Consider the following 15439-nt stretch of genomic DNA (forward strand, 5'->3'; position numbering starts at 1 on the left):
ATTCTCTTTTTTTTTTTTTTTGATAAATCCAGGTGTCACTGCCCTGGTCTAACTAATAATGAGGATGCACATGATGAATAAACCATGTCAGTAGTAACATCATCACTAGCTACCGTTTCCGTTTAACCCTATCCCTCTTCATTTTAAGAGCTTCTACGACGCATCATCATGTAACAACTTCATCCTTCACTTTTGTCTTGCCATTACCTCTCCATGCTAATTGCTAAGATTCAAATTTCAATGATAATTGGAAACCGATTAGCTGCCAAATAATCATATCATCTCTCTCTCTCTATATATATATTGCAGAATTGAAACTAACTTTGAAACACCTTCAAACCAATGCAATATAGGCAGTTTACTTATTTATTTTAGAGTATTCATCTTATATTGTAAGATGTTATTGCCTTTGAATATAGTAGGCACATTTAAGAGGATAGATATTAGTCACGAACTTTGAAAAGGTTCCAAATTCAATCATAAAGACTGCGATAATATTAGAAAGACAGACAAAAAAAAACTAAAACTATTAAATTTTGACTGTTTTGGCTTTTTGTTTTAAGAAAAAAAAAATACCCCAAATGTAATTTTTAGTTAAATATTTTAATTTTTAATAAATTTTAATTATTACCAATCAAGTCCTTAAATTTTTATTTTGTTAGACAAATTAATCTTTATATTAAATCATTCGTTTATATAAAAGAACTGATAATATAATTTTAAAAACTTTTAAGAATTTATATATATTTATTAAATAAATGATAGAGATTGATTCGTCTAAATTTTTATTAAAATTTGATGCAAGACCAATGTCTAACAATATAAAAAGTTAAAGATTGATTTACTAATTAAAATTTGTTATTAGATTATTGAACTACCCAATTAAAAATAAAAAAGATGAAATTTCTCACTTCACCCCAATACAAGTAATTTGGCAACAATTTAAATATAAGTAAACCGTAAACATAGCCCTAGACACTTTATTTTGCTAAGACTACTAGATAAGCATGCATATATATAATACTATATGGTTTTTCATACTCACAATTTAAACAAAAACCTAATAGCTAGTAAACATTTATTTTTCATAAGTGGTGCTAGCTAGCTAAATATAATATATATAATATAATTAATAATTAAAAGGCAGTAGCAATTAATTAAGTTTAATTAGTTTGAATAAGAAATTAAATTAAAGACATGAAGAAGTAGTAGCTAGCAGAAAGGAGCCCTATGAGGAGCACCTTTTCGCCTGCTACCGAGAGAATGGAAGAAGCCATTGGACTTGGACTTGGTCTTGGTCTTGTTCTTGTTCCTATTGGCTTCACTTGAAATTACGGAATTACTGGCTGTGGCATCTGTGTTGGAGCAAGAGCCATTGGGGGCAAATTGGGTATTATCTTCATCAACTAGCTCCGAACTACTATCCACTCTCAGACCCTCGAACTGCGAAAACGAGAAATCTGATTCATCGAATCGATGCAAAATGCTCGACAACCTTTCACCCTCATACACCATGTGATCAACCTGCATATTTTTTATTTTATATTTTTTAAATACATTCATCACTCTCTAAATTTTCTTCTTTCTTATTATTTTAAGTTGCTGTCACATTTGGACTTTGAGAAAAAAATTTCTCAACATAGATTGTAAAAAATTAGAACTATGAAAACAAACTATTATAAATTGTAAAAATTATGGAAAGAATTATAATTATTAAGTATAAAAAAAATATATAATATATTTATTAAAATCAACCATTAAACTTACTGAAACACTAATATTCCAGTTATATTTAAAATTTTTCCAAAAATTTTCTATGAATTTATTTAAATGTTGATTGATTGATTGATTATACACATGAATTTCAGTTAATATAGATAATACTATATCTCATGTTGCTATATATCAATTTTTTTACGCAAAGATCATGAGAAAAAAAAATAGGTGTTGAAAATGACTTGAAACTTGAAATAGGGGTAAAAAGAATTGCTTTATGTGTCTATTTACCAGAAGAAGAAATTTCCTTTTCCATCATTAATTTTCTCATGCCGTGAGAAAGGTGCTTTTTTAATTGATCATCGTTTTCCCAAGCACTTTATGGTTGAGAGACTTGAGAAATTTATAATGATATTAAAAATTGTAGCAGTATTTTTCTTGTTTTTTTCTTCTCACAAGTCATAACCACATAAACAACCATTCAAAGTGAGACAGGTGGTCTTAATTAAGAAACCTAGCTATCATAGGGTAGCATAACGTTAATCGATGTATGCAACAGCACACAACACATGGTACTTTTCAATGTAGAAAAATATAATAAAATTCCGTTGGTACTTGTTAGCATTATAAGGGTTTTTTTTTCCTTTGCTAAAGAATAACTATTTAATTAAAAATAAATAAATAATTTTGCTAGGTTAATATTCAAATGTTTAATTAATAAATAATTTGATCTTTTAAAAAAATAAACATCCCAAATTAATTTTAAAAGAGTGATTGTTGTATTGATTAAAAGATGATATATGTGATAAAATGTTTAATTGAAAAAGAAAATTAATTTTAGAAATGATTTTGACTAAATAGTATTACTAATAGTGGCAATGATATAGAAGCATTAAAAACGAAACAGGATAGATGTTGAATTGACCAGTAATTTGTTTTGAGGGAGAGAGAAGAGGCCAAAGGAGAAAAAGAAAGAAAGAAAGAGAGAGAGAGAGACATGGAAATGAGACAAAAGAAAGGTTCGGACCTTGCATGAGAGAGAACAGAAGTGGAAGGGGTCCTGAAGAATCCTGTCACAAGAGCAGCAAGAGTTGCCAGTGCCACCTCTGCATGATGACCTTGACTGTGCCCTCTCATTCAAGAATATCACTTTCGCCCCATTAATCGTGTATGGCTGCATTTCATTAGTAGTTTTTCTTTTATGTTAACCTCACCCTCTTCATAAATCAAATTTCTTCTTTTCATTTCTTCTATAATTCATATTAAATGTATTCAACAATAACTCATGTTAGCTAGTAAATGAGTTTAGTTAATTTAACAATGTTAAAGAAGAATTATTGAAATTTTAATTTTTTATATTTTTAATACACTTCACTATATTTAATACATTAAAAGCATACAAATTTAATATTCACTCTTTTTCATATGAGGTATCTCTTTTTAACTTAAATACTTAATAGAAATATTAAAACAATCATTCAATTTTATTAAAAATATAAAATTATTCAGAATACTATTTTCTCTTTCCATTAATTATTTATTTAGCCTATGTTTGCTTTCTATTTAATAATAAATGACATAAACAGCACTTAATTTATAATAAAAATAATAATAAAGAGACAATTACTATAAGATGAAGAGAGTACTATCTAGTGCTCTTAACTATAAGAGAGTATATCAACAAATCAAATATGTTACATATTAACCAAAAGATTACGAGTCATCCAATTTTTCTCATAAAAAATAGGCAAAACTTAGTTATTATTTCTAAAATATTTTAATATAGTATTGGATATTATATTTTTGTAATTGAATCTAACTAATATACAATGATAATCTCAAACCCAAATTAAATATTTTAAAAGTTAAAGAAGTAAATTAAATCTTTACTAACTTAAACTACTCTTGAAAAAAAAACATATATTCTTATAATTTTTATTAATAACTTAACAAATATGAAATATCCCTTATTAGAACTACCTGAATATTGGAGCAATCAATGAGCTTTTCAAGATCACCCAATCGAACCACGTCATGGTAGACATACCTTCTCACCTGAGGAACACACATGCACTTCAATTATTGTGAAACACATTATTAATTAATTGGTCAATGCTCATTCTACTCATTCATGCAGCTTATAGAGCAAAGGGAATACCTCAAATGTTTTTTCTTTTTATTATGATTATTATTACAGAACTTCTGGGAAGAGAATTGGTCATCTAGTAGAGTAATATATATTCCAACTTACTTTAATTAGTAATGGAAATTTACGAGATCACAAGAAAGAGAATTCAATTGAGGAATAATAATAATAATAATAATTAAATAAGAGGAGTAAGAATTGAGTCAAAGTTTCGCTTTCAAATGAAAGTAACAGGTGAGGAAGCATCGCAGGGGGGAAATGGATAAAAAAAGAGATTTTCTTGTTCCATTAACGGGAAAGAAACCAAAATCTATAAAAAGGGGGGGAAGTTAGGGCAATTGAAAGAGAAAACCCTAAATTGAGAAAACCTGGAGGAGAGGGTGGTGGTGTGGGTGGAGAGGGAGGCAGTGAGGGCAGAGGGAGAGGCAGCAGCGGAGGCAAAGGACGTTCTTGTCGTTCTTTCGGAGGTTCTGGTGGGCCCCACACTCACCGAAGAATCTCTCTCCCATAAGCTTCGATAGCCATGCAGGCACAGCTTCCTCTTCTTGCTCTTGCTCCATCATCATCATCATTCTCTTCTCATCATCCCTCACCATAATTAATAATAATATTATAATTAAAGAAGGGAGTGTGAGTGTGGGTGTGTTTTTATTTATAGAGAAGCAGAGTGTCGATGAGGTTCCAGAATGTGTGTTGTCGTTTCTTGAAAAGAGCGGGAATTGAAGGACAGCACAGCAGTGCGTACTAACAATTCTTTTTCTACGCTCATCACCTCCACTCCACTCCGCACCACCACTACTACCATATCAATCAATATATCATCCGCGCACACCTCCTTCTTATGTTGCAATCTTTTCTACTCCCAACAAATACTATTATTCTAGCCGAATACTCAACTACTATTTTTAAATCAATATAAACTTAATAAAATTTTAGGATTTGAATTAGAATTTAATTTTGATTTATTGATAATGTAAAATATTTTATATAGTCGTACAATTATATCTATTTTTTTAGATGACTCACGCAATTAATGAAAATAATAATTACTTTTGATGATGTGATATTACGTAATTGAATTCACGTGTAAAATTATGTTATACTCAATAGTATATTAAAATTAAATTCTTTAAATTCTTTAAATGATTAGAATTTATACCTGATTTATTTTACAATAAACTAATTGTCTCATAATAACATCTGTTAATGATTTATTTATCTAACATGCCCATTAAAATTTGATTAAAAGTAACAAAAAAATTAATTTGTTTGACAAAAATTTTTAGGAGAGAATAGAACTTTATTGATGATCAAAGTGTTTTGTATGAAATTTGTTGGAAAAGAATTGATGTTTACTCAAAATTAAATTAATAAAAGATGATTAATTAAATATATAATTCATCATTTTTTAAATTATATATTTAATTAAAATATGTACTATTATTTATTACAAACTTTTTTATATAATGTATTAAATTACCCCTTATTGAATTGCATTAAATAAAATATTCATCTTTTACATTCCCTGCTTTAAATAAAGGGTTTATTAGTTAGCAAAAAGAAATCTATAAACATACTAGTGTTTAGATTCTGGTTGATTTATTTCTCTGATCAATGCAGTGCTTATAGATTTCTTTGTACTAATAACCAATCTAAAGAAATCTATTAATAGTTTCAACTGAAAAACATGCTTGAATAAATACTAGCATTTATTTTGTTACATTATTAGTAAATACTATAATCTATTATTATTTTAATATAAAATACTAAAATAATTCTTAACGAAATGACGGCACATAATTGGATTATGGATTATTTTCTAAGCTCCTCAAAATTCTTTTTAGCGAGGTTTCATAAATGACTCGGCATATTTGATCAACAATTACTAACTCGATATATATTGGATATGATGATAATTTACCTATAAGTGTATTTGACTTAGCGTTTGAAGCATTAAATTTACGTTTAGCTTTCTTAAAAGTTTTATTTTTTAAATTTGGCAACTCAAGTCTAGCCAAAACTAAAAATTATAACCAAAACTAAAAATGATAGTTTTTATATTTATATTTTCACGCTAGATTGAAATTTATTTTCTATCTATTAATTTTGTCATTTATTATTTATATGATTAATTTTGTTACTTTTTTATAATATTTTTTCTCTACTACTCTCTCATGGATATTATTATTCTTTATAAAATTCTTATTATTTTTTGTTTATATAAATTTTTTACCTGTTATTTTTTTGTGTGAAATAATAATAGTAAAATTATAGCGTATTAAAAAAGAATACTAAAAGTACTAAAAATATCTATATAAAAATATTATTAAAAACTTTTAGATTTATTTTCATCACTATCAAGATAAATATTTAATTTTATTATTTTTAATATTCTCTTTTATAATTGTAATTTTCGTGTACTATGTTTTAGTGTAATTTTTTTATAATATAAATTATGATCTCTTTAGAAAAGACAGATTAAATAAAAAATTAATCAAAGGTAATAATAAAATAATTAAAACCATAAACGTTAGATTTTAAAATAATATTAAGAATAAGATTATTAGAGTACTAGAATAAGAGTATAATGTAAAAGAATACTAAATTAAATAATAGAATAATATAAAAAAATTATTTAAGACGATGTCTATTTTAGTAATTTTTTATCTATAAGTGATTTTGAGTAGTGTAATCCAAACAACAATTATTTTATTATAATCGATTTTGATATAAAGATTGCCAAACATAAATCACTTTAACACAGAATTATTTTTTATCAAAATTAAATTTATAAAATTAATTTTATACAAACTTTTGTTTGCAAACTATAATCCAAATACATGCTATATATTCTCTTTCTTTCAAACATGATAACTGAAACTAACCGAAAGGACAATTTTCACTTAGCAAGAGTTAATTGCACTCCAATTCTTGTCCTAAAGATTTAATAAGGCAATGGTAAAACATCTTCTAAAATTAAAGTCATATTATGCTCCAATTCTTTTTTATTTTGGTGAGAAAATTAACATATTTTTTTCGACCTTTTAGATTTATTGCAGTTTGGTAAACCTATGTTAAATTTAAAATTTTCTTAAAAAATAACTGACACAAAAATAAACCATTAAATAAAAATTATTTCAAAATTTATAGAGACACCCAGGCATTAGAACAAAAATGTATTTAAGAATTTGTTCAAATAAAAAACTCAACTATTTATAAGAATGGATGTTATTGTTGCTTTTCTTTGGTTTGAGGTAAATTCTTTCCTACATAATTTGCAATCCTCTTTTTAGAAGGAACTAAGGACAATGCTTATTCAAGAAAAAATTCAATGGAGCAGTGCTCAAAGTGTAAATGGATAATTATGGAGACAAAAATACCTTCTATTTCTATAGCATTGCAAATTTTAAAAGAAAAAGGAATAAAGTGACTATGTTAAAAAATAATAAAGGAGTATAGATAGATAATTTTCAATAACTTAAAGAGCTTGGCACACAACACTTTCATAATTTATATATAAAAGATATGTGTTAGGTACCAGACAAATGACACAGCAAAATATAGAGATGAAAAATTAGAAATTTGTATAAAATATGGAAATAATTGAATAATTTTCTTTGAGAATTACAACTTCTCTCTATCACAAGGAGACTACAATAACACTCTCTCTTGACAAAAGGAGAACATACTTCTCTCTATCAAATATAGGAGAAAACTACTCAAAGAAATCTTATGTTATTCTATCTGGATGACTTGATTGAAATGAATTAAAGAAAAACTCAATTTATAGGTGAGTCTCTTCAATATGAACCATCCATCAATTAGAGGTATATAATTCTTTTCTTTTTCAACCATTAAAATCATAAGGTTATAAACTAGGATTGTTTATTACCTTTCATTTTATTTAGTTATTATTTATTTATTTATTTATTTTCTAAAATTAGCTTTACTAATTTTCACAATATGCCTTACCAAAAGTTGGAGGTTCTTGACTTGTTTTTTTCGCTGACTGATGAGTAAAAAAGCTGATTAGATAGTATGGTTACTAATGAAGAGATTTATTCGTTCCTCTTTACTATGGGTGTTTGAAAAGTTTCGAGACCCGATGGCCTACCTTTGATGTTCTACCAAAGCAATTGGAACTCGATTAAATGGTCATTAGTAGAGTGGGTAAAAAAAATTTTTATTGATTATGAGAAAATCAAGATAATCAACAGTACCTTCGTCTCCCTTATTCTAAAAGGGACAACCCAAAATTTTTCAATCATTTTAGACTCATTATGTTATGCAATGTCATGTATAAGCTAATCACCAAAATCATTTTTCACAGGGTCAAAGCAGTTATACCAAAACTTATTAGTCCATTTCAATATAGTTTTGTTTCGAAGAAAAAAAGTGCAGATAATATTCTTTTTGTTCAGAAACTGATTCACACGATGAGGACAAAAAAAGGACATGTTGAATATATGACAATCAAAATTGACTTAGAGAAGGCATACGATAGATTAAATTGAAAATTTATATAAGATACTCTCATCGAAGCTAGTTTGCTAGAAAACTTGATTAATTTGATTTGCAATGCTATTCTTTAGTAGAAATGAAAGTTCTATGAAATGGTGCTCTGTCTAATCCCTTTCTTTCGACCAGAAGTATCAGATAGGGAGATCCCATGTTCTCCTACCTATATGTATATATTATACATGGAGAGATTATCTCAAATCATCTCAGTGGCAGTAAATCATAAACTTTGGGAGTCAATTGCCCTAAACATAGATGGTGTATAACTATCCTACCTTTACTTTGCAGATATATATTATTATCGTCCCTAGATCATGTTGAAATAGTGAGAGGTATTTTAGACTTATTTAGCCGATGTCCAGGTCAAAAGATAAGTTATAAGAAATCAAGTGTCTTCTTCTTTATCAATGTATGTTTGGCAAGGAAGGTAGAATTTGATCAAGCTTGCAAAAATTGTGTGGGGTAGAAATAGAGCTGGTAACAAGGTCCATTTGGTTAATTGGGAGAAACTGTATTTGCCAAAAAAGTTTGGCGGCTTGGATTTCAGACCAGTCAGAATAGTAAACAATGTTAATCTGATGAAATTAGTATGAAATTTGGTGCAAAACAAGAATGCTCTTTAGGTTAGTTCAATCTTGTTCGAATACTTGAAAGGGTATCACGCAAGTATGGCCCAAATTTAAAAGAAATCTAGTGTGACAAACCAGTGATGGTAATAGCACTCGGTTTTGAAAAGATCATTGGATTCCGGATGTTAATAAATTTGAAGACTTTGCTCAAATAGATATATCAAAAGATATGCTAAACGACATGGTCAATGAATATACAGCAAGTGACAATTGGAATTTAGGTAAAATTGAGGAGATTTTAGGAGAAGATTAGGTCACTGTTTTCTCATCCTTGAAGGCTCTAGAAGCAAACTTGGGGATGATAAGTAGCGTGGCTTCTTAATTCCAATGGTAAATTTAGCATAAAGTAAGCATGCTTCTTTTACTCAAATCCACCTGAGGACTCAAATGTTGATTTATTTTTGAGATTTTGAAAAGTTGAAGACTTCTAAAGGTTGCGCACCTTTTTTTGGCTAGTTGTTAATAAAGCCCTTTTGCCAAATAAGGTTCGAACCTGCAGGCACATGATCTAAGAGAATATTTTTTTCGATTTGTCGTTTTTTTCAGAGACTTTGCTCCACGTCCTTCGCGAATGCAGAATCGTAAACAATACGTAAAAGAGCATGGACACTTCATTGAGTTCTGGTATGTTCTTTAACCAACCTATCTCTTTTTTGGTTGTTAAAGAACTTATCATCTCAATCCCAGTACCAAATCATTTACTGACCTGTGTTGTTTACTTGCGTCCTATGCTCTCTTTGGTATCATTATAACAAGCACATTTTTTAGAGAGACAATGCAGTAGATGAAGATAAGATTCATGATTTGACAATGTACTTAGCTAAAGAGTATAACTCAGCGCATGAAGAGATAGCTCGAGTAAGAAAAAGAGTTGGGTGCTTTACTGAAAAATAAATTTGTTGGATCCCTCAAACCCTCCTTTCATTAAGCTGAATTCTGATTGTTGGGAATAATACACCATTCCTCTTTGAGAAAATATCTTTCACAGAGAAATAAAATAGACACAATTACAACACAAGAATTTAACATGAAAACTCCAATTACTTGAGAATAAACCACGGCCGTTGCCAAATGACAACCAGAGAATATCACTATGTGAAAATTGTTACAACACATAGACTTCTTTCTCTCTAACACCGGCACTCCAGTATATCCACACTCTCAAAGCAAATATTTAACTACACCTCACAACACTCTCTAATCAAAAAGTATAGAGGAAAAGAAAAGTCAGATACAAGCTTTAAGTGTTTCCGACTGGTGCAAAAAATATGGAGAACTTAGCCTCATATTTATAACTTAGGCCACCCACTCCATTTGCTATCCTAAGCAATGTGAGACTAATTCAACCAAATCCTAACAATCTCCACCTTGATTGAAATAGTCACACATCTTCAGCTTCCATTGTCAACACCGACAATTCTTTGCTGCCATTGTCTATACCGACAATCATAGTTCAGAGAACTATCATATTCCACCATGAAAGTATACTCACTTAGAATTAGACCACTCCAAGTATTTCGCCTTGGTACAGATCGAAACCTTGCTGAAAATTCATGGTGCAACTTCTAAATTGGCTTTTCCTGAAAGTTCTTCAGCCATCGACATAACTCCGCCACACACCTTGCATCTCAACGCCAACCAATGCCCGTGTGCAATTGTGGACCCGATTGCCACAACTTATCCTTATCCATGGCAGTGCGACAATACCATGAGGATACTTCTTGTCTTCTAGAGAACATCATCTTTCATACCAGAGATCCTCTCCTTCAACGCCCTGTGCAAACCTGATTGTATCAACACATCCTTGACTTGTATTTGCCACAAGCCAAAATTGATTCTTCCATCAAATTTCTCTATTTCAAGCTTCACAGCACTTGAATATTCTGACATTGTTGCAACTGTATACTAGAATAGTATAACTCAACTGTAGACCGTGCACTAGGAAGGGTCCACAGGAAAGAGAGGTGGGTCACAATGGACACACTTAAATACCAAGTCTTTCAACCTCTGCACTCTCACAGTGTCACACTGCCTTCCAGCAACAACAACATCAACCAAAGATCAACCTCAAGCTACAAGACAAAATTCTTTTCTGATGTGAAATGTCAGACTAGGTTGCAACCACAGAGCATACTAAGAATAAATCCCACCGAACCGAAGCTCTGATACCACTTGTTGGGAATAATACACCATTTTTCCTTGAGAAAATACCTTTCACAGAGAAATAAAATAGACACAATTACAACACAATAATTTAACGTGGAAACTCCAATTACTGGAGAAAAAACCACGGCCATTGCCAAATGACAACCAGAGAATATCACTATGTGAAAATTGTTACAACACATAGACTTCTTTCTCTCTAACACCGGCACCCCAGTACATCCACACTCTCAAAGCAAATATTTAACTACACCTCACAACACTCTCTAATAAAAAAGTATAGAGGAAAAGAAAAGTCAGATACAAGCTTTAAGTGTTTCCGACTGGTGCAAAAAATATAGAGAACTTAGCCTCATATTTATAGCCTAGACCACCCACTCCATTTGCTATCCTAAGTAATATGGGACTAATTCAACCAAATTCTAACACTGATGACTCTGGTACAAAAGGACGATCAGGTGACTTGTGGTAGTATATTAAGAGATCATGAAAGAAAGTTTTTGGCTTGCTACCGTGTGAATCTAGGGAGCTATACGATGACTGTAGTAGAGCTCTGGAGTATTCTGTTGAGTTTGGACTTAGCCTTAAACTTTAGCTACATGAATATTTGTATGGAAATAGATTTTAAAATAACAGTTAGCCTGTACCTTTAAGAAACCATAGAGTTGCACTCTACAACAGTGTTAGTGTTGAATATTAAAGAGCATTGCAGTAGGTTAAGTAATTGAAACATCCATTGAGTTTTGAAAAGCAAATGTTTATGTAAATAGATTGATTTGATAAGGATATAAAGAGGTGTGCATGTCTCGGTCCGATCCGATGACCTGGTCCAGTCCCAAACACTGTAGGAGCTAATTTGGTGTGATTTTACTGGGTTTAGGGTCGGGTAAGGGTCTCAAAAATAGATTCGGTCATTATTTTTCGGGTCGGGTCCGAGCCATGGCTCGGGTCACCTTAAATCGGCCCGGTCATTATACACAATTAATATTTTGTGTTGTTAGTGATGGATGATTACTATTCTTATGTGGAATTTAAGTATTGTAAACCTTAATATTTTGTGTTATTAGTTATTATAAGATTATAAGTTAATATTTTATGTTTAAAATGCATAAGATTTTAAACTAATGCATAATATTGTGTTATTTGTATTGATTTAAATATTTGGTGTTATTAGACAATATTAGTATTGATTATGGTTATGCTTTAATTTTAGAGAATAGTTGGTTCTTGTTATATTTTTCAAAATGAATTTTATCATGTTAAATAATGGTTGGAGTCTTGAAAATTTGGATATTTTCACATGCTAACTTATAAGAAAGTATAAAGGTAATGTAATGTTAACAACCCAGTTTTTACCCGGTATAATTGTGACCCGAAAGTGTATAAATTTCATTGGGTCTAGAATCGGGTTCGAATCTAATAAATAAGCTGGTATATATTTTGAGTTGGGTTTTAGTCACATCAAATCCAGTTTCACCTGACCATACACACTCCTAATATCAACTTCAACCGAAATATCATTTTATCTTTTTTATTCCTTCGTGTATTTCTTTAAATTTTCGTGCACACTTTATTGAAATTGCATTTTCTAGCATAATTTCTATTTTTTTTTTTGGATTTTATGCCCCGTTGTCTATAAATAAAAAATTCTTCTAATTCAAAGGGTTTCGGGTTACAAAAATACTTCTTTGAAATTTTAATGTAGAAAATTACTATTTAAAATTAAACTATTTAAGTTTCAGTATATTCATTAGGTAAAAGATTAAAATTTTTATTTTAAAATAATTATCAATTTAAATAGAGTGATGCATCAATAAAGTTGGTGTATCTTTTCTACAAGTATATTAATATTTTTATTGTGCTCCTTCTGTTTCAAATTAATTGTCTTTTTTAGTTGTTTATAATTATTTAAACAATTATTAAATTTTATTAGAAATTATGAACAATCAAAAGCGATGAGAGACAAAAATTTATCCGATCTTATTTTTTCTCTCCAGTACTTACCAATATTCTATTTAGTCTCTAACATTTGTATTAAGTTTTATTTTTTTTTAACGTTTGAAATGTTTTATTTTTATTTTAATCGTCTTATTTTATTTTATTTTAGTCTTGTGATCAAAATTTTTTTTACTCTAAATATACTATTTTTTTCATTATGATTTTTTTTTTGTTAATAACAACAAAAATTATAATTATATTGGTTAAAGCGGTTGTTATAGTGATTTGAGAGTAGAAATAACAAAAGAATAAAAGAGAAGATAATGATAAAAAAAATTAAAAAAATAATAATAAAAAAACGGTTTGATTTTGGCCAAATAACAAAAATAAAAAATAAAATGTTTGAGGTAAAAAAATAAAATATTTTAAACGTTAGAAAAGAAAATAAAAGTTAACGGAAATATATATTAGAAACTAAAATAGTAATTTATCATTTTTTAATCTGCTCTTTCTATTTTATAATGGAGAATACAATAGAAAAACAATAATTGATGACCTCTCGAAGTTAAAATGTGACACTTAACAAGATGATTTAGATGTGAGGCAAATGTTAAAGTTAATGATTAAAAAAAGTTTTATATAAAAAAGATATAAAGTGTAAATTTCCAATGAATTTATTAAAATAAAAATGTTAAAAAAATTTAATGAAAATAATGTTAACATGTATTCGACACTTCTTAGCTAAATCTTTAATAATAAAAAAATGAAAAGAAACACTTCAATTAAAATAAAAAGGAAAATATTTTATTTAATAGAAATTGCTAACCTCAAAAGCTTCATACGAAAGCTAGCATACAACATAGTTTATTTTGCATAGAAAACTCCTTTCTTTATTTCTTAACTTTTAGATTTATATCTTTTGCAAAAAACCTTCATTCCTAATAAAATAATATAAATTAACTAAAAACTAAAAAATAAATGATCAAATTAGTCTCTAAAAGATTACTTATTCATTCTTTAAATTGGTCATCAAATTTTTTTTTTAATCAAATTCATCTTTAAAGATTTTAAATTAGTCTCATTAGTCCTTCCATCACTTTATTTATTGATGGTGTCAAAATTTGCTAATGTAAAATATTAAGTAACATCCCAACATACATCTAGGAGTCTTAATTGACTATTAACGTAATTGGTTTATGAAATTAGATCAAATAAAAACTCAATTGAGGAGAGAACTTGAAGTATTGTAATTTCTTAATTTGGGGTTGATTTGATCTAATGTTATAAACTAATCATGTTAATAGTCAATTAAGATTCTTAGGTATATGTTGAAATGTCACTTAATATGTTACATTGTCAAATTTTGACACTATCAATAAATAAAGTGACGAAAAGACTAACATGACTAATTAAAAATTTTTAAAAGAGAAATTTAATTAAAAAACATTTCGTTGACCAATTTAAAGAACGAATAATTTTTTAGAGACTAATTTGATCATTTACTCAAAAACTAAAAGTTCAATGTTGTTATTAATTTGTTAAAGGAGAGTGAATGGAAACTTATTTGAGATATTGTTAATAACAGAAATTGAAAGAGCTAAAACTATAATCAATGTTCCTAAAATAGAATTATAAAATTGTGCAACTTTATGAATAAAGAAAGTAAGTCTTTTCTCCAAAACATAATGCATTACATGTTGACCTCTGCATAACAATGGTCTTATTTACTTTAGCATATTTTTTTGTGCCTAAAATGAAAGAAGAACAAACAAATTTAGCATTTATTTATTCCTGCTACTCTGTTTTGGTAGGTCTAGTAGTTTATTTTCTTTAAACTCATTGAAACTCTAAACCAAGTTAGTATTGAATAACACAATACACCAAGTTGTGGTTATGCTGTCTAATAATTTTGGAAGGTGTGTCTTAAAACATTTTCAAATTCCATGTTCGTCCTAACATTGCTGGCATCTTGTTAAAATCTCATATGGTAGTGAACTAGTGATTCAAGTAGACAACATTCTATAAACTAATTTAATAGATTTGAAGATTGTTAATATACATTACCCACGCCACTCACACAAGATTGTGACAAAGTAAAACAAGTAACTGATGGGCAAAGAGTCCAATGCTCAGGCCTTTTTATTTAGGATTTAGCTCCTCTGAAGTTGTTTATTTACTTTAGAGAGAAAAGTAACGCAATCTAAGCCATTGATAACATAAACGGTTTTGATCATCTTAAATAAATAAATGATAAATAAATACATTAAATGTGAAAGATATGATTATTTCTTGTAGTTGTGGAATGTTCGAAACAATGAGATTCTTATGT

The 15439-nt window shown here is 28.7% G+C and overlaps 1 protein-coding gene across 2 annotated transcripts; it reads right to left on the reverse strand.

The window, feature by feature from the left end:
- Window positions 1-1106: 1106 nt before the first annotated feature.
- Window positions 1107-4586, reverse strand: LOC107481580 (protein RGF1 INDUCIBLE TRANSCRIPTION FACTOR 1-like). 2 transcript variants are annotated; one of them, XM_021139435.2, is made up of 4 exons: window positions 4231-4586; window positions 3697-3771; window positions 2744-2890; window positions 1107-1443 (listed from the first exon to the last, which is right to left on the reverse strand). In XM_021139435.2, the coding sequence occupies exons 1-4, from the start codon at window positions 4456-4458 to the stop codon at window positions 1213-1215; spliced, it is 681 nt and encodes a 226-aa protein (XP_020995094.1). In that variant the 5' UTR covers window positions 4459-4586; the 3' UTR covers window positions 1107-1212. The 2 variants fall into 2 exon arrangements, with proteins under 2 accessions (XP_020995094.1, XP_015957338.1); XM_016101852.3 differs by having other exon boundaries at window positions 1107-1524.
- Between the last annotated feature and the right edge of the window lie 10853 nt (window positions 4587-15439).

The sequence above is a fragment of the Arachis duranensis genome, chromosome 3 (genome assembly GCF_000817695.3).
Source record: "Arachis duranensis cultivar V14167 chromosome 3, aradu.V14167.gnm2.J7QH, whole genome shotgun sequence".
Taxonomy (NCBI): domain Eukaryota; kingdom Viridiplantae; phylum Streptophyta; class Magnoliopsida; order Fabales; family Fabaceae; genus Arachis; species Arachis duranensis.